The sequence below is a fragment of the Nelusetta ayraudi genome, unplaced genomic scaffold, assembly GCF_046127955.1.
Source record: "Nelusetta ayraudi isolate G7.1 ecotype Tasmania unplaced genomic scaffold, CSIRO-AGI_Nayr_v1 ptg000011l, whole genome shotgun sequence".
NCBI classification, from domain to species: Eukaryota; Metazoa; Chordata; class Actinopteri; order Tetraodontiformes; family Monacanthidae; genus Nelusetta; species Nelusetta ayraudi.
The window spans coordinates 16,123,763-16,151,474 of NW_027466061.1; the positions used below are offsets into that span (position 1 = coordinate 16,123,763).

General features: G+C 46.4%; 1 protein-coding gene across 3 annotated transcripts in view; it reads left to right on the plus strand.

Moving 5' to 3' along the window:
* The window catches only part of LOC142885203 (laminin subunit alpha-3-like), a 51,894-nt gene that overhangs the window by 16,400 nt on the left and 7,782 nt on the right, over positions 1 to 27,712 (plus strand). For 2 of the 3 annotated variants that reach the window (XM_076021442.1, XM_076021444.1), the window contains exons 11-66: positions 6 to 56; positions 157 to 204; positions 1,152 to 1,286; positions 1,395 to 1,529; positions 2,143 to 2,277; positions 2,379 to 2,431; positions 2,793 to 2,892; positions 3,877 to 3,929; positions 4,040 to 4,145; positions 4,328 to 4,427; positions 4,887 to 5,043; positions 5,614 to 5,752; positions 5,929 to 6,071; positions 6,842 to 6,945; positions 7,165 to 7,321; positions 7,794 to 7,954; positions 8,076 to 8,184; positions 8,259 to 8,356; positions 10,699 to 10,897; positions 11,046 to 11,172; positions 11,426 to 11,577; positions 12,005 to 12,120; positions 12,315 to 12,526; positions 12,610 to 12,814; positions 14,091 to 14,235; positions 14,338 to 14,478; positions 14,760 to 14,921; positions 15,101 to 15,202; positions 15,301 to 15,384; positions 16,157 to 16,387; positions 20,115 to 20,228; positions 20,632 to 20,750; positions 20,862 to 20,942; positions 21,021 to 21,121; positions 21,218 to 21,271; positions 21,370 to 21,521; positions 21,940 to 22,050; positions 22,156 to 22,267; positions 22,530 to 22,697; positions 23,226 to 23,422; positions 23,846 to 23,962; positions 24,213 to 24,367; positions 24,510 to 24,651; positions 24,778 to 24,877; positions 24,964 to 25,080; positions 25,152 to 25,322; positions 25,438 to 25,589; positions 25,669 to 25,863; positions 25,947 to 26,095; positions 26,174 to 26,336; positions 26,423 to 26,550; positions 26,653 to 26,797; positions 26,901 to 26,996; positions 27,105 to 27,259; positions 27,347 to 27,464; positions 27,556 to 27,696. In XM_076021442.1, the coding sequence (XP_075877557.1) occupies positions 6 to 56; positions 157 to 204; positions 1,152 to 1,286; positions 1,395 to 1,529; positions 2,143 to 2,277; positions 2,379 to 2,431; positions 2,793 to 2,892; positions 3,877 to 3,929; positions 4,040 to 4,145; positions 4,328 to 4,427; positions 4,887 to 5,043; positions 5,614 to 5,752; positions 5,929 to 6,071; positions 6,842 to 6,945; positions 7,165 to 7,321; positions 7,794 to 7,954; positions 8,076 to 8,184; positions 8,259 to 8,356; positions 10,699 to 10,897; positions 11,046 to 11,172; positions 11,426 to 11,577; positions 12,005 to 12,120; positions 12,315 to 12,526; positions 12,610 to 12,814; positions 14,091 to 14,235; positions 14,338 to 14,478; positions 14,760 to 14,921; positions 15,101 to 15,202; positions 15,301 to 15,384; positions 16,157 to 16,387; positions 20,115 to 20,228; positions 20,632 to 20,750; positions 20,862 to 20,942; positions 21,021 to 21,121; positions 21,218 to 21,271; positions 21,370 to 21,521; positions 21,940 to 22,050; positions 22,156 to 22,267; positions 22,530 to 22,697; positions 23,226 to 23,422; positions 23,846 to 23,962; positions 24,213 to 24,367; positions 24,510 to 24,651; positions 24,778 to 24,877; positions 24,964 to 25,080; positions 25,152 to 25,322; positions 25,438 to 25,589; positions 25,669 to 25,863; positions 25,947 to 26,095; positions 26,174 to 26,336; positions 26,423 to 26,550; positions 26,653 to 26,797; positions 26,901 to 26,996; positions 27,105 to 27,259; positions 27,347 to 27,464; positions 27,556 to 27,696 (7,313 nt within the window). The remainder of the gene's footprint in view (positions 1 to 5; positions 57 to 156; positions 205 to 1,151; positions 1,287 to 1,394; positions 1,530 to 2,142; positions 2,278 to 2,378; positions 2,432 to 2,792; positions 2,893 to 3,876; positions 3,930 to 4,039; positions 4,146 to 4,327; positions 4,428 to 4,886; positions 5,044 to 5,613; positions 5,753 to 5,928; positions 6,072 to 6,841; positions 6,946 to 7,164; positions 7,322 to 7,793; positions 7,955 to 8,075; positions 8,185 to 8,258; positions 8,357 to 10,698; positions 10,898 to 11,045; positions 11,173 to 11,425; positions 11,578 to 12,004; positions 12,121 to 12,314; positions 12,527 to 12,609; positions 12,815 to 14,090; positions 14,236 to 14,337; positions 14,479 to 14,759; positions 14,922 to 15,100; positions 15,203 to 15,300; positions 15,385 to 16,156; positions 16,388 to 20,114; positions 20,229 to 20,631; positions 20,751 to 20,861; positions 20,943 to 21,020; positions 21,122 to 21,217; positions 21,272 to 21,369; positions 21,522 to 21,939; positions 22,051 to 22,155; positions 22,268 to 22,529; positions 22,698 to 23,225; positions 23,423 to 23,845; positions 23,963 to 24,212; positions 24,368 to 24,509; positions 24,652 to 24,777; positions 24,878 to 24,963; positions 25,081 to 25,151; positions 25,323 to 25,437; positions 25,590 to 25,668; positions 25,864 to 25,946; positions 26,096 to 26,173; positions 26,337 to 26,422; positions 26,551 to 26,652; positions 26,798 to 26,900; positions 26,997 to 27,104; positions 27,260 to 27,346; positions 27,465 to 27,555; positions 27,697 to 27,712) is intronic. The other variant, XM_076021443.1, reaches the window with a different exon arrangement.

Sequence of the window (27,712 nt, forward strand, 5' to 3'; positions counted from 1 at the left end):
ATCAGGGTATCCAGTTTATCAGACAACTACCTATTCCCCTGCGGGACCCATTGTAGGTGAGTGTCATTAAAGACATTTGGGTTTAGACTGAAGTTCCCTTCTTGAAAACATGAATTGTTTTACCTGCCTGTTGCTTTGGTCTCTTTCCCTGTACAGTTCCCACCACCTGTCCCCCGGGTCACTATGGCTCACCAAACTGTCAACGTGAGTGTTGTGAGACCTGATACCTAGAGTAATATACACACAGACTCAAATATTAATGTTTAAAATGTTTCATTTTATTTCACTGCATGTAGACTCAGCTCTTTGCTGACTCCGCGTCGTCTTTTTTATCGGGCAGTTTTTAATTTTTTTGTCATTAACATGAGTTATGGAACCACTGTGAGTCTGAGCTGAGTTCAGTTGTTTAACTTTTACTCGGATCTATTGGCACGAAAATGACTGGAAAATAGGAATGTTTCTTTGTATGCGATATGCTTTAGTATCAGTAGACACTGGTAAATCATACACACTTGGCCTTAAGTGTATGCTAAAACCTAATGCAAGTCATGCATTAACTTCCCATTGTATCCAAATGTGACTGGCGAGCACTGAAACTCAGTGCGTCCGTGTGGATGTAAGTTCAAGTGCTCTCTGTCCTCCACTAATGTCAAAAGTCAGTCTGGACCTTTCCATGAAAACTAAATCTATTATTAGTTATGAGGCCTTTGCAATATTTCCTTTTCTGGTTTCATCCAAGAAGAAGAAACTATTATTAGTTTTATGGAATTTTCTATTTAAACAAACACCCTGTAACCCTGGCCTCTTTTTTCTATCTCATAATTTGGTAAAGAATGTCAGCAAAAATGAACTGACTGTGAACACGTCTCCAGTCTTCCATTCTTTGTGATGACTTAGAGGGGAATTTCGTGAGCGGCCATGCGCAAAGCTAGTTATCATGTTTTGGAGTTGTCACGGATAAAATAAAACAGTCCCGGTCTCTCTGGTGAGTTGTTTTCTTTGTCCCGCTGCCAAATCTGTCCGACTGAGACCTGAGCGTCACTGAAGCTGTGGCACCTCGCGACACACAGTACGCTAGCAATTCATCTGACAGATGGAGCAATTGAAATATTGACACTGAAATGCGTGTTTGTGTGTATGTGTGTGCGCAGAGTGTCAATGTGACTACCGAGGGACAGTGCAGGCAGTATGTGATGCCTCAGGACAGTGCCTGTGCCGTCGGGGTGTCAGAGGTCCTGGATGTGACCGCTGCCAACCAGGATACCACTCCTTCCCCAACTGTCAAGGTCAAAACTGGAAATACTGCTCTTAAATTAATATTCCCTTAAATATTTTAGAAATGTGCTGCTTTCTTTCATTAGATGCTCACGACATTTTCATTTCTCCTCCTCCAGAGTGCGTCTGTGATGGCGCCGGCGTCGCCGACGCTGTGTGCACTCCAGCTGGCCAGTGCATTTGTTTTCCCAACTATGCCGGCGCCGAGTGCGACAGCTGTGCACCTGGCCACTACGGATACCCGGACTGTGCTGGTGAGTTGGCGTCATCGCTCTGAGCCGCACAGTGAATGGTAAATGGACTGCATTTATATAGCGCTTTTCCAGCACCTTCACGGTAAGCGCTTTACAAAGTTCTGTCATTCATCCATTCACACACATATTCACACACCACTGGGTGGCTGCTGCCATGCAAGGCGCTGCCAGCTCCATTGGGAGCAATTTAGGGTTAAGTGTCTTGCCCAAGGACACAACGACGGACTAGGATACATTAGATGAACCGAGGGGTGTTCCCTTGGTGCGCCATTCTCTTGGGAACCACGTCGCTGCTGGTTTCGCCGGGCTGCCGTTCGGCCTCTTCTCATGACACTGCCCAGCGTACGTCCTCGTTCTCCCACAGCCCCTCATCAAATCTTGTTGTTGACATCCCCCTGTGATGGATCTGCAACTTTTCTCAGGAAGCCGCGGCGTGAGATACATGCCGACTCCTTCCTTTTAGGGAGTACTTGTCCCAAAAATAGACGATTGGGAATCAGATTCTGGAAAACAGCTGGGAGCCATTCCTTGCGTTTTGGTTTTAATAGAGTCTTTACCCCAGTGGCGCAGTGATGGAACTGCTTTTCACGGCATTCTTGTTTCCTGTCAACAGCCTGCCACTGCTCACAGGAAGGCTCTTATGGAAAGTCGTGCAACCCGCTGTCGGGCCAGTGCTTATGTCTCCCAGGGGTGGTGGGCCAACAGTGTGACCAGTGCGCCTCTGGACTCAGGTTCCCCCACTGCTCAGGTAACCATACCAGCACTCACAACTGAAATGAATTTGGCACTGAACTGCATCTGATTTGCTTCTTCTTATGTAAATGAACATGTGTTCATTTTGTCCTGTAGCTCCCATTGTTGTGTGTAACTCAGCAGGAACTGAGTCTGCTGATCCCCAGACGGTATGACACTCACCACAACTCTGTTTTTTGAGCACAGGAGTCAAACTGTAATCATGTTTTTCATGGCGGTGACCCTGTAAATCAAGCACCAGACTAATGAGTGTGGAGCTTCAAGAAGTCAAAGTTGTGTTACTGATAAGACAGCAAAATAAAGGTCTCTGTGCTTGACAGGAAGTGCAATTTCCTTAAAATCTAAAAACAGTCAAAATAAAGGAAAATAAACTTCCTTCTATTTTGAAAACAATGACTCTGTCAAAGGTTATTCTCTCCTCTAATTTGGAACCTTGGCCCCTGATTTCAGCCATGTTGTTTTCAGTAACCACCTCTACGAGACTATAATACTATTTCTCTGTTGTTTCAGGGCTCCTGTCACTGCCTCCCAAATGTAGAGGGGATCCTATGCAACAAATGTAAACCTCTCCACTGGAATTTGGCCTCTAGCAATCCTCAAGGGTGCACAGGTGAGAGCCAAGGAAGGAACATTGGGCGGCATAATCGATCCAGTTAGATTCCATAACAAAGTCATGAAGGTTTTTTTTCTTTTCAATTTGGACTCCCGTGGTGCAGCCTCAGATGATTATTTGTTTAAAGAACTCTGCAGATCTCCAGTGTATTTAGCCCTCTGTTTGCAGCCCTCTTTCCTGGGTGTGGCTTCTTCTAATGTGGGTCATCAGTAATCATCATATCAGTATCATAAAAGTATCAGCGGCGCTTATGCCTCTTGTGTGTGTGTGTGTGTGTGTGTGTGTGTGTGTGTGTGTGTGTGTGTGTGTGTGTGTGTGTGTGTGTGTGTGTGTGTGTGTGCGTGTGTGTGAGATGCAAACAAAAGAAGGGAAGGACGGATTTTTCCCATCTTTGCCTACCTTTCTACCTTTCAGTGCGGAACCTACAAATAATGCACAAAGCTGTGGAGCTGCAATTGAACCTGCAGACCTTCCTGCTGTCACGTTGAGATAAGAGTTGCCCGGAAGGACATTTTTAAACAGTGACTGGATTTCTGTTATGTCCTTTCTCTGCCAACAGTTAAAAAAAAAAAAAAAAAACTATCCCCATCCACCTCTCAATCTGAGAACAATGCATTAGCATCTATTATGCAGGCAGAGGAGAGAGAACAGCTTCAGGCTTTGTTCAGGCACCTCTCTAAGGTTACACTGCGGCTCTGTCGCAGTAACGTCATTGCCACGCTGCCTGAAGAACTACTATCCCCAAAAACCTCTGCTCAACTACAGGATGTTTTTTTTTTCTTTCACTGCGTTGAAAGCAAAGCCATAGCAGTAAATCTCCTCCGCACGTTTGATGTGAAGATCTCTCGCAGATTTTGTGGAGGTTTGTGCGACGGCGTTTCATCCGTGAAAGTGACAATATCCTGTAATCAGAGTCTATTCACCGAGATCCTGCTCTGTCTTTTCCACAACAACCCCCCCACCCTCCCTCCCTCATTCCAGACTGTCGCTGTGATGTGAAAGGGACCCTGAGTGGTGTTAGAGAGTGTCAACAGGTGAGAACCAGGAAACCAGGAAGAGATAAACACCTTGTCATCAAACTGTCATTCAGGTTGCAATCCAGATTAGCCGGATTTTGGCTGAAACCTTTGTTTGTGTGCGCTAGGAAAGTGGGCACTGTTACTGCAAGCCAAACGTGCACGGACATTCATGCAACACCTGCAAGGACGGATTCTTCCTGCTGCAGAAAAAGAATTACTTTGGCTGCCAAGGTGGGTCATTGACCTGTATGCTTATAAAATATAACAAACTAATACAAGGACTACACTTATTTATATTGTTTGTATTTCCTACGAACGATGCCCGGGGCTGTAAAATACTTAAGCACAGCAATAAAATTCTTTTCAGCCCGTTAGCGGGTTAGTCATTAAATGGCCTTTGCTTTCTTTGACAGGTTGCCAGTGCGATGTAGGAGGAGCTGTTGACATGCTGTGCGATGACAAGTCCGGCCAGTGTCTGTGTCGCAAGAATGTAATTGGACGAAGATGCACAGAGTAAGAAGTGACTGTTTTTTCCCCCTGAACACGTACCACAACTACAGCTTGTATACAGTCCACATGAATACAACTTTGCCAACACACACACAGATACAAACGCTGCTGTGTGCGCTACCTCCTTGCTTGTGGATACAAACGCCACTATCAGCAAATTGCATAAAGGTGCTCGGTGTGAACGTGGCCCTGAGGAAAATGGGCGCAGTTGCCAAACCCAACTTGGTGACGTCATCACCATGAGGTCTGAAAGCACCTTTAAGACCATCGAGGTCACGTTTGAGCAGAATGAAGAATTTGACAAGATGACAGCATGCGACCAAAAAACAGAGACAATAGTCGCTTTTTGTTGCTATTGCCCTTCTAGAAAACGTCCTGCTGGAACAAAAAGCATCATAGAAAATGAAACGGAATAAGATCACAACCTAAAACTGTGATTTTTTTCTCGCACTGTCATGTTAGGCCAGCGCCCGGACACTATTTCCCCTCCCTCCACCAAATGAAGTACGAGGTGGAGGACGGCGTCCTGCCCAACGCCAGGCCAGTGCGCTTCGGCTACGACCCTCGCCAGTTCCCAGACTTCAGCTGGAGAGGCTACGCCGTCATGTCTCCTGCGCAGGTGAGCTCACTTCGTCTCCTCATCTCCACCTCCAGTTGTCCTGCCGATTATTGTTCTTGACGAGCGACGGTTCACGGCTTCACAAAGAGATCACCTGCTTCCTCTTCTGGTCCGTTCTGATCGTGCCTTGTTTTCCGCCTGCGCGCTCACATCTCTCTGCACACAACCTGCACGCCGGTGTGGGACCGCGGACAGCGGCTGTCTTTAGAGCTTGATCTGTCTCTCTTCAGCCGGAGGTGGTCCTATCGCTAACCCTCGCCTCGCCTGGCCATTTCCATATTGTCATGCGCTACTCTACGCCCCGACGGAAGGGGAAGGCACGTGTGCGAGCGCGGATCTTAGCGCTGGATGAAGCTGCCTTTCGCTCTTGCTGCGACTGTAAGTCAAGGCCGCGCCTTCCTCCTGCTGTGGCTTCTTTTTTCTTTCCCAAACCTCTTTCACCTTTTGCCCGCTGTCTGATTATTAACCACGTCTGTGTGCCGCGAAGCCCTCATGTGCAAACTGCCTCGCTCACGTTATGTTTAAAACCACTCACCCACTCACTCTGTGTGCCCCCCCCATCCCATGCAGAGTGAAGTCAGAGTAACAATGCATGTCGACCCGAGCGACGGCAGGCAACGTTTGTTCCGCCTGGTTCTGCGTTTCAGTAACCCGAGCAGCGCCAGCGTGACAGGCAGCGTCGAGGCCGCCAGTAGCAGCGGCGCCACAGGTGAGGCCGCCTCATGTCGTCAACCTTAACAAAGACATCCAATTAATTCATAATAAAAATAACCCAGCCATTATTCCCTCTTACTGTGCCTCACTTTATACCAATGATGTGTCTTTCCACTCACAATTCAGCATTTGAGCGACGCACCACTGATGTTTTGCTCTGCTGCCCTGTAGGGTCGCTTCAGAGTAAGGAAGTCATTTTCCCAGCGAGCCCCTCCCCGTCTTTCCTCACCGTCCCTGGGGAGGGCTTCGCAGAGCCCTTCGCACTATCTCCAGGGAAATGGATCCTTCGCATCAGGGCAGAAGGAGTTCTGCTGGTGAGTGTGTTCCACAGGATAACATCAACACTCAAAGCAGCGTTTCTCAACTGGTGGGTCGTGGAGCTGTTTTGATTGGGTCGCAGCTTAAGGGGCAGTTTCCCCACTTTTTATTTAAAAAAAAAAAAAAAAGGATTTCTAAAAATATATCTTTACAGAGGAGCGTATGTAGCTCAGTAGGTAGAGCTGATTGTCCAATGACCGAAAGGTTGGCGGTTAAAATCCCGCTCCATCCCAGTCTGTCTTTGGTCAAGACACTTAACCCACATTGCCTCGTACGAATGTGAGTGAATGTTGGGTGGTGATCGGAGGGGCTGTTTGTCTTTCTGTCAGTCTGCCCCAGGCCAAGCCACCCATGTAGCTTGCTACCACCAGTGTGAATGTGGTGTGAATGAATAATGGGTTCATTGTAAAGTGCTTTAGGTGCCGTGAAAAGCGCTATGTAAATCCAATACATTGTTATTGTTAGAGAAAATGTGAGGTATTCATTTTGCAGGGTACACAATTCAATTCAATAATTTCAATAATTTATTTTCTAGACATGGTAGAAAGAGGGCAAGCGTTTTATTTTTGTGGTTGTGACTTCACTATAAAAAAAAAACAAATGTGATTCCCCTAGTTGAGAACCACTGTCTTAAAGTATGTCATATAATGTTGTATAACACTAAATGGAGAGGAATCCTGCTGCACGTTAGGGCCTTCTTTGAATTTTATTTGTCAAACAGACTGTGTTGTAACATACAGTACGTGTTGTCACTCCTCTTCCCCAGGACTATTTAGTTCTGCTGCCGCAGGATTATTATGAGGCGCCTTTACTCCAGGACAAGACCACCGAACCCTGCACATACTTACCCCTGGCAAATAGGGGCGAAAGGTAACATTTATCTACACTTAAGTGCCACATTTCTTCACAGGTCAAGTTCACCTGATACAGAGTCAAAATAAACTAAATGAACAAAGAGCCTGGCAGTCAGTTAGCAGACAGTATTTGATACAACTTAGTAACTTTAATTAAGCCAGGTGGTTTCCATCATTTTGCACCGAATTTGTCCATCGTTTTGCATTTTTTCACGTCACTGTGTCTCTGTCCCAGGTGTAAACTGTACAAGCATGTGGCCATGGACGGCTTCAGCTCAGCACAGGGCTCACAGGGAACAGTCTCCAGTCGCAGCGGGCGCAGGCGGAGGCAGGCGCGTGTGCTGCGTCCGACCCCGGACCACCTGGAGATGGTGGCAGTCAGTGGTAGACAGGTACAGCAGCAGCGTCAGAGAGAATTACTGCAGGCCTTACAGTGCTGTTTGATAAAGAGTTGGAAGCTGTTTGCTAGTGTCTATATAGGTTGTTATGAATTCATATTCAGATTCAGCTTCCTTTATTGTAATTCATACGTTACATCAGAGATACACTGCAACGCATTTACAATGCACTGGTCACAGTCAAGAAATTGGATAAACAGCATAAAAAGAACAAAAAAGAACAATAAGTGAAAACCAGGTCAAAGAATAGGAAGCAGTATAAATATATCATATGTTATTCTGGACAAAAAACAGGTAAAAGCATAAAACTCTTGCAGAACTTCCTCTTCATATCATGAGCGAGTTGTGACTCACACACCAATCGCCGTGGTTTGATGTCTCCTGTTTGGCTCTACATTTGTTTCTCTTTTCATCACGGCTTGTTTAAATGAGACGAGGCGTGTTTGTTTGATTTCCCGTGCCGCAGGTGCTCCAGCTCAGTTTGCGCGTGCCTCGCCCTGGTCCGTATTCCCTGGTGGTGGAGTACGCCAGCGAGGAGGACACCGTCCAGAACGTCAACGTACTGCTGGGTGAGCAGGCGGACGGTCGGGTGGCAGCACGAGTCAACATCTACAGCTGCGCCTACAGGTGATTCAGTGGCGTTTTGCTTCGGCAAAGCAACACAGCGCTGATGTCTGTGAGTGTCTTCTTTACATTTTAGAGGGGGAAAAAAAGGAGCTCTCAGACGTTTTTGTGTTCTTGTCCGCAGCTTCTTGTGCCGGAGTGTTGCAGTGGAGAGCGGGAATCGCGTCGCCGTGTTTCAGCTCTCGCACAGGACGGATGTTCGTCTTCAGTCGTCCACGGCATCGTTCCTGCTGGTGAGGGCACCTTGCGAAAGACGTCGACCTTTGTGGAGGCGCGTCATGTGACCTGTGTCTGTTGCTCTCCGCAGTACAAAGTGTATGCAATCCCAGAAGAGGAGTTCTCTATGGAGTACGTGGAGCCGAAGGTGCTTTGTGTCTCCACCCATGGCCGATTTACACAAGACAGGTTTGTTAATCAGTCCCAGTTTGTAGTTGTTGTTGTTTTTTTGTTTTTTTTAAAGTGATAAGTTGCAAAGCGGTCAGTTCTAAAAAAATAAATAAATAAAAAAATCAAAGATGGGGAAAATGTCATACTGAACGGTTTCAGCTTAAATGTGCAGCTGCTGTTAAGAGTCATTTGCCTGTTGTTGTGTATTTTCTCACTGCTACTCCCTGGGTTTCCTGACAAAACTTTTCCAGCAATGTCCCTTTCTCTCAGAAACGCATTTTGTTTCAATGAAGGACATTAAGGAACTCAAACTGGAAGAGTCCATTTTCAACATTTTCAACATTTTCATGAGATGGATGCACTTAAAGTCGACAGTTCTTTTTGTATTAGTAAACCAGACCTAATGGATTTTTTTTTTTTTTTTTTTTTTTCTACAAATGTGCTGGATTTGCTTAAAGTTAAGCCAAAGGAAAACATTTTAAAATGGGGGCATCCCTTCTAAGAAAAACTGGGATGAATTTTTCTATTTTCTGTCTGGAACAAGACTTGAAATACCGTAATTTCTGGACTATAAAGCGCACCTGAATACAAGTCGCACCAGCTAAATTTAGGGGAAAAAACAACTGTGTACATATACAAGCCGCACTGGACTGTAAGCCGCAGGTGTTTCGTCAGGAAACGGGTGCGACTCTGGACTCGCACCGCGATCCTGTTTGCGGGGGCCCGCTGGTCACCTCGGCTAATTGGTATGGAGTCGGACCAGAACTCGAGGCAGCGACGCACCGGAGCTCACAAACACAGAGCGCATAAAGACAAGAGAACATACAGACGAGAGACAAAACAGAAAAGTTGCGCACTGAACCCACTGAACACACGTCGAACCGCTGTCACTTTCCTTCATGCGCACTGGAACCATTAAAGCCGCTTCATGAACACTGAAGCCAGAAACCACCTGTCACTGTTTATCTTCCTCCTGCGCACTGAAACCATTAACGTCACTTTCCTCAGTGTCGTAGTTGAACAGCCTCAGAAGAGCTTCGTCACAAACCTTTTCTGTGTCCGTGTCAGTGTTGCTCTCGGTGTCGCCGCTTGTCTCGTTTTTGCACTTCCTGCTAAAGCGCCCCCTGGCGGGGGAAGTAAAATCCACAGGAAAGCCGCACCTTTCCAAAAGCCGCATGGTTCAAAGCGTGGGAAAGAAGTAGCTGCTTATAGTCCGGAAAATATGGTAATTTTAGTTTGCTCACATTTCAGTTGCTTGATATTTTCCTGTGTAAACAAAATGGATTGAAACGAAAGGTTTATTCCGAATCTGCAGAAGCACGGATTCCTGTTGGTGTGAAGGCCGACGTGAACCATGATGGGCTGCACTGTTGAACTAAATTCTTGCTACAGGCACACAGGAGGAGAGAAAAGCCTCTGGCTCTCTTCTCTTCCTGTCTTTGAATGAGGAAACGTTGCCCGGTTCTGATATGTTGCGTCACCAACTCTCCTTCCCCTTCTTTCCTCTCAAAGGATGCTGATTGATCCGGTGATTTCCACCAGCTAAAAGAAATAAAACAATTCAGAGTGAAACTTTGAGGTGGATGTGTAAGAATCCAGACTTACATCTTGAGATTAATTTTATCATGATGTTCTGACCAGTCGGCCCGGGCCACTGTGCAGAGTTGCTGCCCTGCACCTGGAACTGCACCACATTGTGCTGTTGTTGTGTGAAGCCACACACCTGCTTTCCAGGTGTGGCCGGCATTCAGCCGTTCAAGTGTGCAGGGTCACTTAGCTGAACTTTGCCTCTCATTCTCTTTCACCTTTCCCTTTCCCTCGTCTGTCAGTTTAACGTGTTCCAGCAGCGGATGACACCTTAGGTGCTGGATGTAGAGTAGTTACAGCCTTGGGGTGCAGGCCAAAACATGCCCAAAGTAAATGCCAGGCATAGTCAGGGAAAAAAAATACTTTCAATATTGCTTTTTCTGCAAGGAAAAAGAAGGCGCTTTTCACCTTTACAAGTCACAAGTCATCGCTGCAGAAAGGTTTTGCTGCTGCCACCTTCACCGGCACTAATCACACACAGGTCCTTCGTTGTTCCTAATTATTATACTGCTCTGCTCTTGTGTCTGTGTGTTTAGAGTGTGATGTATGGAATCCTGCTCTTGATCGTAGGTGAAGCTGAGTGTGATAACCAGAGAATTTCAGGCTTTAAATAGGATTATTGGAGATTAATGTCTCCTCATTGGTCACAGCCTCTGACTGCTCGCTGACCCTGCTCCTCAATAACGCCTCCAACCGCTCTGCTGTGTCAGCTGTTAAAAAGCTATTAACGGGATTAAGGTGATAAGAAATGCTTGGATGTTTAATGTTTCCAGTCGACACTGCGTGCTGCGCCAATTTGACAAGCCCACCTCGGCCAAGATTCTGTACGCGGGCCGAGACGGACGGCTGTCATCTGCACCTGCCGCTTCTCCTCAGCAGCGGCAGAACGAGGACTGGAGGCAGAGACGACAGACTAAAACGTTCCCAGACCGTGAACCTCAGAGTGATGGCGTGTTGCTGAAGTTCCCTCAGGTATGAAACCTCTGCATGTCCTGACCCGTGTCGGGTAAATCGAGCCCTTGCTGCTAGCCCTGCTTTTGACCGCGCTGCCGTGAGACCTGAGATGAAATGTCTCTTTCATCACTCGGTTTGACGGCGAAGTCTCTCTTTAATTTTTCAGACGGAGATCACTTTCACTGCCAAGGAGCCCCTCAGGGGGAGGTATGTGGCAGTGGTACATTATCGCCAGCCTGAACACACCTCCTTCCCCGTGGATGTCCGGGTAACCACAGAGCAATCGTGGAAGGGTAAGTGTGCCAGGCTCCCCTCGTATGAAGGGTTTACACTAGATGTTCTTATTAGACAGAATTCAAGTTACTCAGGAGGCGAAGAGGAGATCCATCCTTTGTGCGATGGTGATACATCTTTATGAGCAGATTAACTCCTGGAGCTCATGACAAGGAGATCAAAGGCTCTGGGCACAATTCCCTACATGGCTTCAAAGGAGGTTTTTCTGCCTGGCGTTCAACCCCACTTAAACTCATCTAACTTCTCTTCCAGGTTCAGTAAATGCTTCCTTCTGCCCCGCGGTCTCTGGCTGCCGCGAGGTCGTCAGTACTGACGGTCGAACGATGACCCTCGACTTTGATGAGAATTCTTGGCAGATACCAACCATCTCTGTGACAGTGCCACCTAGGAAGACACTTATCCTGGTCAGTGGGTAAAGTTGTAAAGTCCAATAGAGATCCTGATTGTCTTTCATTACTCAAATGTATTTCTTTTTTCAAGGCCTAAAGTATATGGTGTGTGTGTGTTTGAACTAAGTTGTTCCAGGTTCAGTTTTTGGAATGCTGAGTTCATCTCTCATCCACAACAAAGAGGGAACTGTATTGTACCTGAAAGCACCACAATGCTTTGCCAATTCTAAGCTTCCAACCATCATAAAAGGAGGAGCAGGACTCTGTGTTTCCCTCCCTTCATCTGATAAAATGGATAACAGAAACAGGGCTTTTTAGTTTACCTTTTCACTCCCTAATTATTCCCATTAATCTCTTTTAAGTGCAAACCAAACCACAACTGGAAGTCTCTGGTTAGAGGGTGTGTATTTAATCGTTTGTGTGATTTCTTTCCTCCATTCAGGATTATATCATGCTGGTACCTGATCGCAGTTACTCTCTAAATCTCTTGGAAGAGCAGCCGCTGGATAAATCTGCAGATTTCATACAGCAGTGCAGAGGAGAAAGTTTCCATATTGAGTAGGTCCACACAAAGTAGATGAAATCAATTTCCATTTATTGTTCTGTGATACTTTGGCGTTTGTTCTACATAGTCTTCTTTCTTCTGCATAGTCTCATCTTTAATGTATGGTTGGGAAATTGTGCCCTCTAGTGGTACTGTTTCAAACCAGTATCGCAAGGCAAACCTTCTTGTTGATGTTGTGCCACCCCAGCCGCAGCACTTCTTCACAGTATTGCAGAGACTCGGCCCGCTCTCTGGTGGCAGCCTATAATGATGGAGCTCTGCCATGCAACTGTGACGCTTCCGGCTCCACGGGAGATGCGTGCGATCCAGTGGGAGGACAGTGTCCCTGCAGGGAGCACGTCATCGGCCGCCAGTGCACAAAGTGCTCCACGGGATACTACGGTTTCCCCCACTGCAGGCGTGAGTGAACCTTTTACTACTTCTCGGTTAGTATAAAAAAAGCTTGCTTTTTCTCCTTCTCATTCTCTTGTCTCACTTTGCAGCGTGCGAGTGCGGCCGCCGACTGTGCGACGAGGTGACGGGGAGCTGCATCTGCCCCGCGCAGACAGTCAGGCCAGCCTGCGATGTGTGCGAGGCTCAGACGTTCAGCTACCACCCTCTGCTTGGCTGCGAGGGCTGCGACTGCTCCCCCAGCGGCATCAACGACGCCGCAAGGCCCGAGTGTGACCGCATCACCGGACAGTGCAGGTGTGTGTAAGAGGACACCTGCTGCACACAAAGGCTGTGCTTGTCATATCATTCTGACGAGGGATTTTTCAGGCAAATCAGGCTGGTTTGTCTCCATGTTCCTTGTGCTTATTGTTTATTCAACAATAATGTCCTCTCTCAATGCCTTCTCTCTTGAATAGGGATGCACCGATAATACTTTTTTTTTTTTTAAATGAGAAGAGTAGCAGCATTTCAGTACTCACCGATGCCGATACTGAGTACTTAATAAGGCCATTACACATTATAGAATCACTTTGATTTTCTTTCCACAGATGTTCTTTTATTTGAACAACATTCCTCAGCATGTTTTTCTAGAACAGGGTGGCTGTCACAAGTTTCACTGCAGTACAAACGCAAAATCAACAAAATTGTCATAAACATACACATACAACTGGTATCGTTGTCGTGGTATCGGCATGTATTCTACGAGTACAGGAAGGATACTCAACCCTGGTATCGGTACTGATACCAGATACTGGTATCAGCATTGGTGCATCCCTACTTTTTAATGTTATTTTTGGCAATGTGGATGTTACGACCCCCTAGAACCGCTCGCTCCCAATAGGATCAAACACAATCAAACAGTCAAGAGTTGCAAATAATACACTTTTTATTATTGTGAGGCAAAGTAAGTAACGTGACCAACTCAAAAGAAAACGAAACCTACCAAAAAATCATGACTAAATAAATGCTGGTGGGCTAGCCAAAAATAACAAAAGGAAAGAGAACCACTACTGCCCAGCCCACATGAGCGGTCAGAACAGAGTTCTCCCCTCTAACCCAAGCAACTAAACCCAAAACAAATGAGAAATTAAGCCACGGAAACTGAACTACTGAACCCACCAGAAAATAAGAAGTCAAATTCACAAACACAACTTAATAAGGCTACATTGAGTTGACTGCTGCTGCTGCTGCTGCTGCTGCTGCAAGAGGGAATGGTGAGCATGTAACAGGGGGAAAGACTGTGTCGCCTGCAGCAGTGAACAGAAAAACATGTCATCAACCCAGAAATGATTGAGTGGGACGTCAGAATGATCTACAGCGTGTCGGCTCCTTTGCGAACACTTGAATGGAATGCGTGAACAGAAATCAAATGAATGGCGCATGCATCAGTATCCAGAATGTGATTGTCCTTTTTTTCCCCTCCCTAATGGCCCAGTCTAAATTTGCACAGCGACATATATTGTTTACAAACTGATGTGTGTATGCTGTTTTAGGGAATAAAAGTGTTTGGCTTCAATATTGTGTTTCGCAGTTGCAAGTCGAGGATCGGAGGCCGCCAGTGTGATCGCTGCGCTCCAGGTTATTACCGCTTCCCCGACTGTGTACCATGTGACTGCAACCGTGGCGGCGTCACACCTGGCGTGTGCCACCCAGACACGGGGAGGTGTCTCTGCAAGGTGCGTTCGTCTCACTCAGCCGACTGCCGGCTTCCCTCCCGTCGCTCCTGACTGGGTTGCTGGGTCTTTAACTCTCTCTGTTGTATGACTGCGCGCTTGCAGAGAAACGTGGCCGGTGTCAAGTGTGATGCCTGCAAGGGCGGTTCCTTCCACTTCAGCCCGTCCAGCCGTAACGGCTGCACCAGCTGCTTCTGTTTCGGAGCCACTGACCGGTGTCAGAGCTCCAGCAAGCGCAGGGGGAAGGTGTGTTTGCTTTATTGTGCCGCTGCATGCTGCATGAATTCCTGTTGGGAATTGAACGCCTGCTAAAACTATGTTCCTGCACTGAACAACATTATTGTACGATGAAAGCTGTGCCTTTCAAAGATAGCGATCTGGGAACGCTCTGTAACTGAGAGTGGCTTGTGTTCTCAAGCGAGATGCTATTTGCATGTGGGGTATGAGGATTTTTCCCCAATGGTGCTCCTGCAGATTTTGACCAGTTTGAGTTTGAATCTTATATTTTCACCCTGTTTTACCTCCAGTCCGTTGACATGAATGGCTGGCGATTAGAAAGCCCCGACCAGGAGGATGTCGTCTCAGTGCTGAACACAGCCAGCAACACGGTGGTGGCAGACATCCAAGAACTTTCACCCACAGTACAAAGTCTACACTGGGTGGCACCATCGTACTATCTAGGAAACAGGGTAAGAAACAAAAGAGAGAAAGAGATCACTCCTGCCCTGATGACTACTTGTATTCAGGTCTCTTACTTTGAAACAGGATCCCGGTCACATTTTTCATGCTTTGTGCCACAAATGTCCCTGCAGGAATTTGCAATAAAGTTGAAGAAATATTGAAGCTTTTTTTTTTTTTTTGTCCTCAGGTTTCATCTTACGGGGGTTTCCTCACCTACCAGACCAAATCATTTGGGATTCCCAGCGAGGGCATGACTCTCATGGACAGAAGGCCTGATGTCGTGCTGACTGTGCGTAGTTCCAAAGACTCCTTATTGAATTCATACCATAAATTATGAAACTTAATGAAACAAATAGATTGATGGTCTACCTCCCTACTTGTGCGCAGGGCCAGGACATGACTCTGGTCCACATGGCGTCTCAAGTCCCACTTCCAGACAGACTGTATCAAGGCAGAGTCCAGCTCGTAGAGGTAAAATGGTCTTCCTCCATCATTGCGTTTCTTACTGGATAGTCTGAAATAACTGTAAATTGTGGAACTACCCAATGATCGGCTCATGGGTTAATTTATTTTATTGTCTATCAATATTGAAAGCAACACTAAGTTGTTTTTCTGCTCAAATCTTTCCTATCAACTTTATTTGTCTAGTTTATTGAATTGTAAGAGGGAGACCAACACTCCTACTATTGACACAAAGCCTCCATCTGGAACTGCACTGGACTGTGTACCTGGTTACCTGACCGGCATCTCCATGCCTGTTTGAGCCCTTGTCCAGCTACTTTTTTGTTCTCACCTTCTTGCTTCCTCTGTTCGAATTGGATCTTTTTGGCTCTCCCATTATGAACATACAGTTAGCTAAGTCCTTATAGGTTGAAGTGATACATGGTAGCATAAGAAAGATGTGAGCTCAAGTGGAACATAAGAAAAAAATGGATTAGTCGTAACATTGTTTGCAGTGTGTTTTCTTACCACTAGATGCCGCTAAATGTTTCACATTGGGCCTTGAAGGCGTAAACCTCTGCTAGTGAACCAAATTAAAAGAGTTAAAGGGTAAATTTAACTTTTATTTGGTTAAATTTGCAAGATGGCTGCTAAACCCTAGTCATTCATTCTAAAATATATATAATAGAGCCTGGCCACTGTTTGAAAACCCTCCAACTCATGTTAAATCTGTAGTTTGACCGAGGACTACTCTTTCTTTTCCCCTGTATGTGTCAGTAAATAACCAGTCTGTAATTTGCAGGGAAACTGGCGCCATGCCATCACCAACAGGCCCGTCTCTAGAGAGGAACTGATGAGGGTTCTGTCTGGCCTGGTTGGCCTGAGGATCCGAGCCTTGTACTTCACCCAGAGCCAGCGACTCAGCCTCGGGGAGGTGGGCCTGGAGGAGGCCAGTAACACGGGGACGGGGGGTCCTGCCTACACAGTTGAGCGCTGCTCCTGCCCTCCCCAGTACACTGGGGACTCCTGTGAGGTGAGCAGCTTAAAGTCCAACAGATGTCGCTCAGTACAGGCAGTGTGTATTTTTATAACCTCCCAAAGCAGCTGGATGGCTGGAATTTCAGATAGGAAATCTTGCACCTGAAAGCATTCCATCCCTAACTTCATATAAGTGTCCTTCCAGCTCAAAAGTATGAAAGCCGGAAGTAGCTGCTGTAAGCTAAAAAAACAAAACAAAAAATCCACAGAGAATGAAGAAGAAATACAGGAATTGTCTGCGAGCCTTGAGTCTTGGCTGATGCTAAAACGCTCAGCATGGCTGTTGCAGTACCAGCAGCCTCAAGAGCACCATTTTGCTTTAGAAGTTTTTACTTTACTGCATCTGGCAGGACTGTATTTACACACCACAAGAATCTTGCACACGTTGTCCGATTGGGAGCCTTGCGTTGTTGATACGTTGATGAGTACAATTTGCAGCTTAAACCTTCAAAGTTTCTATTTTGTTGCATTTTGAACGGTTCTGATGGTTTCCTCACCAGATGCGTATGTGAAATAACTCCAACGGAATTAGGGAATGTGCTTGAGTCCCAGGTTAAAAGTTTCTTTGAATTAAAGGAAAGTGTAAACACCTCCAATTAGATAATTAAAGATTTGATCTAATAACAGACTATCTTGATAGCCAAAAGGAAATTAAAGTTCTACTTCAGCATCTTTAAAAGTTGCAGTGGAAGTTATTTGTGGTTTGGCAGACGCGTTGACATTGCCAATCATGGATTTACTAAAAGACCAGAAAATTTGTCTGTATTGGAATACAAAGATTAGAAACCTTGAAAACTTTGAAAACTTTGTCGTTGCTGTGTATTCACTTGAGTAAAACGAACAGGGCGGAGGGAGGTGTTGACAGTAAAAAAAAGGCATCATGTCACCCTCTTGAGTTGGGTCTACTCATACACTTCTGGTGTCCTGACACGCCTGGGCGAGGCACCACACCCTAATCTGAGAGGGAAAAATATTCCTCACATAAAGAGCCTCAGGTGGAATGTACTGGAAAATACCGAGTGGAGAGCTGTGCGGCCAAATCGCGTAGCCCCAGGGCTGGGAGATGATGCACAATCACGCAGACATAATACTAGTGATTTGATAACTATATGAAAGAGAATGGCCGCAGTGTGCAGGACGCCTAGTGTAAACCAACCTGATGCAGTTGCCATGGAAAAAGCTTTGGTTGAATTCTTTTTATCCTGGGAATGGCGCTGAGTGGACCCAGCGCGTTTGTGCTGCCCAGATTTAATTTGTGCACACATGACTGCGGTGGGTCTTTGCCCGCAGGAGCTGAGCAAAGTCCAAATACAGTACCAGAATCTGCTGGTGAAGAAACTCTGACAGAAATATCACCTTTTACGTTTGCTGTTGTGACCTCTATATATAGAATATGTGACACCCAGCGCACGTCTACCCCTGTTAGAGAAGGATGCCGCTCTCTCGCTCTCTTTCTGTCTCTCTCTCTCTGAGGTTTCCTCTTTTTTCCTGCTGAGTTTTTGTTCCTTACCCAGTTCTAGGGTGGAGTGTGTTGCATCTGTAGACAATGTAAAGCCCTTTGAAGCAAATTGTGTTTATGAACCTAGGCTGTACAATTCAATTTGAGTGATAGATAATGTCTTACTCAAAGCGGCAAGCATCCAATTGAAAGCGAGCCGCAGACCAAATTGGGTGTGTTTGGAAGGAAGTTATGTGTTTTGTGTGTCCAGGGGCGGAATGACGTGGCGCCTCACCTTGACTCGACGGGTGTGGCGCTTGGCAACACACTGTTACTCAGAAAACCTATGTGTGCTCGCTTGAGTGCAACACAAGGTGTCTGCGATTGCAGCCACCACGCCTCGTTGTCTGTGTGAAGAGGTGTGATTCAGGGGTGACTTTGTTGTCTGACAAAGTCTGACCCTCTTTGCAGTCATAAACCTTGCACAAACACACACACACACACACACACACACACACACACAGGTGTTTGTGAATCCACCTTTGCTACTTTGTTACTTTGTTACTTTGCATTAAGTTCGTTTTACAGCCGATCCCAAACTTCATTGACATAATGCCTGATCTCAATTCAATACCTGATTTCAAGACTTTACTGGCGACTTGTCCAGGGTGTCACCCTGCCTTCGCCCTATGACAGCTGGGATAGGCTCCAGCAGACCCCCGTGACCCTGAGCTCGGGAAGAAGCGGGTATGAAAAATTAATGAATGAAAAAAGTAGCTTTTATGTTGTCTTTACACGAACACGCAAAAAGCGCACACATAACTGCAAAAGTACAAACTGCGCTGTGTGGCCACTCCCTGTGGCTTGGTGCCAACACAAGAGCACTGTGATTGTCCTCCGGTCGAAAACTGCTGGACTTCCTGTGTTTGTGCCCACATTTGTTTTTCTGAATGCATATCTGTGTGCGTTGGGAGGGAGAGAGGGAATCGGAGCAGACAGAAGAGAGCGAGGGAGCATGCAAACACTTGCATGTGCGAGCTTGTGCGCCAGGGAACAGACAACATAGTGACTGCGTCAGGTGAGGAGACAGGGGGAGTGTCTCTTCCTTCTCCTCTTCCTCCTCCCCCTGCTGCGTCACACTGGTGCGTGTGCGTCCGCGATGAGCGCGTCTTCTTAAGAGGCCGGGACGGGGGAGCGCGGTGAGTTATTTCACACGGGCTACACATTCGGAATGTCACACACGAGGACGGGAACGCGGCGGCTGGCGGGGCTTTTGTTCCAGACCCTGCTGTTCTGGGCTTTGATTGCAAATTCCCAGGCCGGCCACAGGCCTTACCAGCGAGGGGAGCGACCGCGACACCCCAGGCATCATGACAGACAGGCTCAGCGCGTACACCACCCTTCGCATCACGGCCGGGGGACTCAGAGGATAGAGTATCCGTCCGTCAGTGACCGAGGCAGCCAGGGGCTTCGCTACCCCTGGCTGCACGACAGAGGGCAGAGAGTTCAGTATCCCTCCGTCAATGACGCTGCTGCAGGTGCTCAGATTCAGGTAAAAAAAGAAGAAAAATGACAGAGATGTTGCTTTGTTTGACGTTAAATCTATACTTGTCAGGTGTGGCCTGTGAACGACTCTGAGGCTCTTATCTGTTAGACTTGCACTTAGGTACCGCGCTGTTAATTTTTAACGGCACTCAAATGTCCACTGTTGTTGTGGTTGTGGTTGTCGCCGTTGTTGTTGTCGTCGTGTACGCCGCAAGTGGATGTTGCCATGGGAGAGGAGATTGTCTCTCTTTATTAATCATCTGCTCTGGACAGGCAGATTCAATCACATTCATTGCTCCCTGAAATATTGAGCATGTTGCTGGATTGCAACATTATTCAAGATCTTCACACGACAACCAAGGACAGATGTTTTACAGTATTTACTAAACAAAGTTTTTTTTGTTTTTACGTCTGTAAAAAAAAAACATCAGTGAAAAAAAAAAATCTAACTTCACAGATAAAGTTAAAGTTTTATATATTAATATCTTTCTTTATAACATTTCATGACAGATGTATTTTTAAATGATGGTATGAAATAAGTAGTATTCCTACCTACCTAATAAGTGTACACCTTAAAAGCAGTTTACCTTACATAGATAAATAGATATTTACTTGCTGTACCTTATACACCCATGTCTTTTATCTTGTCCTATTTTCGCGTGTGTACGGACAGTTCACTTATGGGTGGTTAAATGGGTAGTTAAAAATTAATGTAGTGATCTGTTCATTTCCTCCTCAGAAATGCGCTCCTGGTTACTACAGGGATGCCAGCGCTCTGTACACTGGCCAGTGCGTGCCCTGCCAGTGCAACGGCCTAGCGGACGAGTGTGATGAGAAGACAGGGAGGTGCCAGGTAAGAAACACCTTCACCCATACGACACACACCTGATGACCTCCCGCACAGCGCTCAAACCTCTCTCCTGGAGGGAGCGATCTCTCTGAATCTCTAAATCATCATTCAGCACTTATTCCCTGATGTCTTGATACCTGGATCCTCTCCTCTTCTTCTTGCTGGGTCACTGATGTCATTTTGGCATTTCGACCTGTTTGTTGCGTAAGACACTCAGGACTGGACATGCGTGAGCCACACAAGCACGGATCCACACCCCAGCATATTAAAAATTAGCCGCCTCCTGGATAGCTGCAATCAAGCCAGAGAAAGTGTATTACTCTGCCTCAGAGTAGAGTCAGGAATGGCATTTGAGTTTAGTTTTTTTTAAAGCAGCCTATTAATAATTTTGACACCTTGTTTTCAGAATTGCCAGTACAACACAGCTGGGGATCGCTGTGAACGCTGCAAGGATGGCTATTATGGCAACGCCGCTCAGAGGACGTGCAGAATTTGTCCGTGCCCCTTCAGCATGGAGACAAACAAGTAGGTGGAATTTAAAAAAAAAAACACAAAACAAAGAAACCCAACAACACTAATGCATCAGTATTCATACATTTGTATTTTCAAATGTATAATCTGTCTGTGTCTGGGCAGCTTTGCATTAGGATGCAGGGAGGTCTATGGAGACTTCCAGTGTGTATGCAAGACAGGCTACACTGGGGAAAGATGTGAGAGGTGAGCGTCCATCAAATTCTTTGCGTGTTGACTTAATGCTGGTTTATTTTGCCACTCATTCTACTTTGCTTGTCTCAGCTGCGCTCCCGGGTACTTTGGTGATCCTGTGAGTCGGGGGGGCAACTGCCAGCCCTGTAACTGCAACGGCAATGGCAACAACTGCGATCCCAAAACTGGAGGTCAGAGTCACCCTGGCAAGGCATTTATGCCCTTTAGGTTGGTTAGTTGTTGCTATGTTATTATTGTGCTCTCAAATAAAATCTCTTCTTCTTCAGTTTGCAAGAACACGCTGGAGCCAGGAGACACAAACACAGATGAGCGCTGCCAGGGTCAGTCGGCGCAACAACAACAACAACAACAACAAAAAAGGAAACTTAAAACTCAGATCTGTGCCTCTAATCTTAGGTTAATTTGATCTGTCTTGCAGAATGTGACAACTGTGCCCAGACTTTACTCAAAGACCTGGAGAAGCTGGATGAAGAGCTGCAAAGGATCAAGTCTCAGCTGGGCAACGCCACTGCCAGCGCCTCCGCTCAGGAGAGGCTAAAGAATCTGGAAAAGGCTTTGTTGGACACAAAGGTAAAATGTCCAGGCCCTGCCAGCTTGAGCTGTAACCATGAACTCTTTAAAATGAGGTCAAAAGAAAAAAAACAACAACAACAACTATTAATCAGGTTTTTGCAAAATGTGCTGAACTTTGCACGCCTTCTCCCTCCTGGTACAGTACACTCTCACAGGAAGACGAAGGCACAGCATGGGTGTGCTTGTTCAAACACTGGAGATCCCTGCTGATAAGCAATCTCAGTCAATTTTCTCCCAACGCTCACGTGTCGGCATAAGTTAGAGGCCGTGCCACTGGCCGCAAGTGTCCGTTGCCCCAAAGTGTGCATTCATATTCTCGGCCTCTTCCTGCTTCTTCACTGGGTTTTTGTGCAGCCACAAAAGTCAAGTTGCTGAGCAGCTTCTTCTGACTTTCTGCCGTTGTGCCCTGTTACAGGATCTTGTCAACAAATACAGTGCAGCCGTCAACAACCAGAGGTCCAAAGTTACTCAGTTGGAACAGGACCAGAGAAACCTTTCAGATGACATCAGCTCCCTTAAAGACGAGGTAGAGGGACTGCAGACAGTGCCTGGAATATTTTTTATTATCATGCCGTTTTATGTGTGAAAATGGGCTTGAGTGTGCTTCGTCTGTGCATATCTCCACATGAAGGCAGATAAAAGGGCCGCCGATGCCGACAAGGCAGTGGCAGCAGTGGAAAAAACCCACAAGAGGGCAAAAGCTCTGGATGCAGACATCAAATCCACTCTCAAGAAAATCCAAGGTGAGGAAAAATTCAACCTAGTGTTGTCTTTTTGTCGCACACCCTTATCTTATGACTTACCTTCTTATCTCTCTGTTTTTAAATGATACCTTTTCCGCTTATACACTTAAATATTATAGTATAATACAGGGGTGGGCAAACTTTTTGACTGTGGGCCATAATGGGTGCTAAAATGTGAGATGTGTCGCTGACTTTGGTCAGTCCTTCCTAAAAAGTCCTTCCTAACTGGAACAATGTGCCTTTTTGTGTGTGTATTTTAAAGCTCTAGTCGACCAGCTGCAGGAGGCCGACACCAGTGGTGAAATGGTGCCCAGTGAAAACCTCGGGAAACTGATGGATGAAGCTAAGCGCATGGTGGAGGAGATGGAGAACAGGGATTTCACCCCGCAGAAAACAGCTGCTGAGAAAGAGAGAGATGAGGCCAGAAAGTGTAAGGAAACAAGCAAATGTTAAAGGACCCATATTATGCAAAATTCAGGTCATTGTCCAACAACAAGATGAGTTGACAAAGCTTGTGAATGATCTCCTCGCAACAGAGGGAAGTCCACCCTTTTGCTTCTTTTGCTTGCTCCACATTTCAGAAAATGTGTGCTGAGGAAATCAGCCCTCTGTTACCGTGCATCGCCCCTCCCGCTTCCAATATGCAAGCATCACTTTTAACAGGAAGCTAAAGCTGAACATTTTTCAGGAAACACAGAGACATGTCATGTTGCGTAGTTTCCCAGTTTGGGATCAATGAAGCACATCTATCTATCTTTCTAATTATGCACACACGGCTGTTCCGTTGAAGCCTAGGATGATAACAAAGATTTAAAAATAAGTGTAATATGGGTTTAATCAATTTCCCCCTTTTTACAAGAACAAGTAACTCATTGGCTTTTTTTCTTTGCGTTGTTTATAAAATCTTCAAGCCCCATGGGCAAAAGATTGATGGCGTTTTTTTTTCTCAACAATGCAGTGCTGGAACACATCAAGGCTAACGTAAGTAAGCAGTGTGATGAGAACGAGGCTGCAGCCAAAAAGCTCCGAGACCTCCTCAAGAGCTATGAGGACAAGCTGAAGGACCTCGATGAGGCTCTTAAGGAAGCCAATGACTCTGTGAAGAAAGCAAACGTGCAGAACGGACTCAATGCTCAGGCGATGGAAGATCTGAAGGTACGTTTCCTCAATTTTCCACAAGCTTATTAGTTAAAGGCACAGCTGGTAACGTCTGCAAGGATCTATTGTCCAGAATCGAAGCTTTTTAGTCCGACAAACCCTTTAAAAGTCATTACTGTTGTTATTGTGTCATATTGCCCCACCACATATCTACAATAATCCATAATGTGGAACTGCTCAAGTGTTTGTGATTTTCCTTTATGGAAGAATTTTGATCACGTTTGACTGTCATTGGTTGCAGCATGTTCTCCTAAATATTACACACTGGCCCTTTAAAGGGGCTCGCTGGGCTCTTCTGCATTTGATAAAGAATTCACACATATGTTTACATTAAATCAATGTTATAAAAGTTGGCTTTACAGAAGAGACTGACAAAGACACGCAGTTATTACAAATCTAACAATGTTTGTTTTTTTCCAGAACCGTATCAATGACTTGAAACAGGAGCGGAAGACCGTTGAAGACCAGATGGCCATGGCAGGAGAAGAGCTGCAGAAGGCAAAGGATTTGGGGAAAATGCTGACAGACAGCAAAACGGTACGAGACACCAGCAGCACTCGCTGTACACTTCCACGTCATTTGCTTCAAGCATGAACCTTTCAACTCTCTATAGCTGTCCCTTATTGTGCAATCCCGACTCCGATTTCACACCTGTGTGCAGTCAGGCCCTGACATGTCATGTAAATGCTGATAACCATCAGCATGCCCTGCTTGTCATGCCCATCGCTGAGGCGAAAGGCATTTCCTGCTTTATGACGAACCTGCTCCCCCTCCTCCATCTCTGCAGGAATACGAAAGGCTTGCAGCGCAACTAGACGGCGCTAAGACCGACCTGACCAAGAAGGTGAATGAGATTTCCAAGGCTGCAGCCAAGGCGGATATCGTGGAGGCTGCGGAGGATCATGCCAGGAACCTCAACAAAATGGCAGATGACCTGGAGAAGTATGACGTTTGGCCTAAAACTCAGGCCTCATTTTTACTAGAACCCTTCAACGTCAGAGTTCTTTCTTTGTTGATTCTTTGCACGAGGCGTCTACGTTTGCACCTGTTTCTATATTATCTACTCTTATTTTTCTTTCGTCAGTGCTGTGAAAAATGCTAGCGGACGTTCGGAGGTGCGTAATGCCAAAGACGCCATCGATGCCTACAAGAACATAACGGATGCAATAAATGCAGCCGAGGCTGCAGCTAACGAGGCAAAGAGGGCTGCAGACAAAGCTTTAAATGTAAGGCACACTTTTGTTCCAAGACAGTTCAATTGTAAGGTTGTTTTTTGTATCTTTTTTGATTTAGATTGATTTTTGTTTTGTCAAATGAATTAAATGAAATGATGATAAATGTTTGTTGTTCAGGACCTAGTGAAGCAGAATCTGACAGATCGAGCCATAGACATGAAAGATCTGAGCGAAGACTTACTGCAGAGTGCGAAGGATGCAGACAGAGAACTTAATGGTGATTCATCCTCACATTTAACACCCCCCAATCAACTTTGCCCCCCCCAAAAAAATCCCATTGGTTAATTCTCTGTTCCCACAAAGATGCTGCAAGTGATCTCACCAACCTCAAGAAGCGGCTGGACGATGCTGAAAAGAAGAAGAAAGCTCTGCAGAAGGACCTGCAGAATGCGCAGAAGCAACTGAATGGCATCAAGACAGGTATTCAAGTTGAGCAGATTGGTTCTGTCACACAGTGCCAGAGCCAGAGTTCTTATGTTCTTTATCTTTAGACGACATCAGCGGAATGATCGATGACGCCAAGAGGAAGGCGGCTGATGCCAACAGCACAGCCAGCAACACCATGAACAGACTCAACGACATCCAAAAGGAAATCGACAAGATTAAAGTGACTCCCGCTAACTCCAACCTGAGCAATGTCTTAAATGACGTAGATCAGACGGGTGAGAGTTTGCGCCAATAGTTTTTGTGATCGCTGCTTTAGTGCTCATTTATTATGTCCTCTTTAAATTGCGAACTTGTGATTTTTACTGTTCCTTTCCCTTCTCATCTTCGCAGTGAAGAACTTGTTGAACACCATACCGTCTCTCAACGATAAGATCTCTGAGGTGGAGAACCTGACGTCACAGTTCTCGCCCCTCAGCAACATCACTGAGAACATCAAGAAGATCAAAGAGCTCATTGAGCTGGCGCGGGACGCGGCCAACAAGGTGCGACGCCTCTCTGTCAGGTCGATCCGCCTCAAACTGCAATGTCTCCGCCGTCTAACTTTTCACCCTTTTTCTCCAGATCGCCATCCCGATGAAGTTCACCGGCAACGGCCACGTGGCGCTGCGTCCTCCGAAGGACCTGGAGGATCTGAAGGCTTACACGTCACTTGTGCTGTCGCTGCAGAGGCCCAAAGGCAGGGGTGATGGACGGCGGCGACGCAGACAGACCAGAAACAGCGCGGACATGTTCGTGCTGTATCTGGGCAACAGAGACGTAAGTCTCTCGGAATGCGCAAATGGCTTGGCGCCAAGATTGAGTTCTTAGTTCTCTTACCCCGAGCAACCTGTGTCCCACAGCCCTCCAAGGACTACATCGGCATGGTCGTGAAGAACAACGTGCTGTACAGCGTCTACAAGCTGAACGGCGTGGTGCACGAGATCAAGACGGACTCCATCACCTCGTCTGAGTCCGAGCCGGCCAAGTTCGACAAAGTCAACCTGCACAGGTGAAGCGGCGACAGGACGTCCCCGTTTTCAGCTGCGAGTTTGGTCGGCATTTTAATATGTGTCCATTGATGATCTAGAATCTACCAAGATGCAGAGATGGTCCTGGTCAAAGACATCACCTCACAGACGCCCAAAGAGCCGATTGTGCGCACCACACAAGGAACCAACGAGAAGAACCTCCTGGACCTGACGCCCAGCGACGTGGTCTTTTACGTGGGAGGCTACCCTTCCAACTTTACAGTGAGCAGCGGGAGAACACGCGTATAAAAGTGACGTCTTCCTTTCTTGTCTAATTAAACATCTTTTCACCGTTTGCTTCTCCCCAGCCACCGCCGCCTCTCAACTTTCCCAGGTACCAGGGCTGCATCGAGTTCTTCTCCGTCAACGATAAAGTCGTCAGTCTGTACAACTTCAAAAACGCTGAGAGGATCAATGAGGAGACTGCATGCAAGAGGTACGATGACAACCGCTGAGAGGAAAATCCACTTTTTTAGGGTATCTTGCCAGATGGGATTTTTCAAATCTCATTTCTTGTCTTTTTCTCTCTGGCACACAGATATGTCCCTCCATTCAATTCTGAATACTATGAAGGCACTGGGTACAGTAAAGCCGTGATAAATAGAAAGATGACCAGCCTCGTCATCAAGATGACCCTCTATTCCCGCTCAGAAAATGGTCTGCTGTTGTACGTTGGTACTGAGGTAAATCACTTCCCTGTGGTTCTTTCATATGGTGCGAGAAATAGTCCCGTTTGACGGCATATGAGTGAGTCAGAATGTGATGAATATATTATGTGGACAACAGGACGACTACTTCACTGTCACCATGGAAAAGGGGGAAATTTTCCTTCATGGCAATTTGGTCTCTGCTACAACTTCACTAAACCGCAAAATTTTCCCGGTAAATCACTTCTTTCCCTTCCCATCTCATTTGCTATCATTTAACTTCACCCCTTGGCCTACATTTGATTATACTGACCTTGTTTTGTTCTTCCGTCATCACTCTCAGACGGATGACTGGGTGGATATCCTCATCATCTGTAGAAACACAGGTATCTCAGTGCGGGAAAAGGGTGCAGAAATTGCCACAGCTCAGGCGAAATACAAGACAGATCAGTTTCAAGAGTTCTACATCGGCGGTGCCCCGCAAGAACTGAGGGAGAGGTGCTGAGTACTTACATTCTCTAACAGCCACGTGATTGATTATCCATTCTGTTTTTGACAACTTTGATTGAATTCCCCTTCCTTCAGAAATAACATCACCATGCAGCCATATAAAGGATGTTTGAAAAATCTGAGACTCGGCTCCGACTTCAAAACTGCTGACGAGCAAGTGGGCGTCAGCAAAGGCTGTCCCAAAGAGTCCCTGGTAGGACCATTCATTTCTGCTCTGCATACCTTTTTGCCCAAATAACACCCAGACCCACTTGGCCCACTGACACCATCCTGTCACTGTCCAGGTCCCCCGTAGAGCAGAGTTCAGCCTTGGAAGCTCGCTGTCGACGGAGCTCAAGAATTTCAGCCTGAGCGATCAAGTTGACGTCTCCCTCGGGTTCAAGAGCACGCAAAGTCAGGGTCTCATTCTGCAGGACAAACAGCAGGTCAGCCGCAACGTTT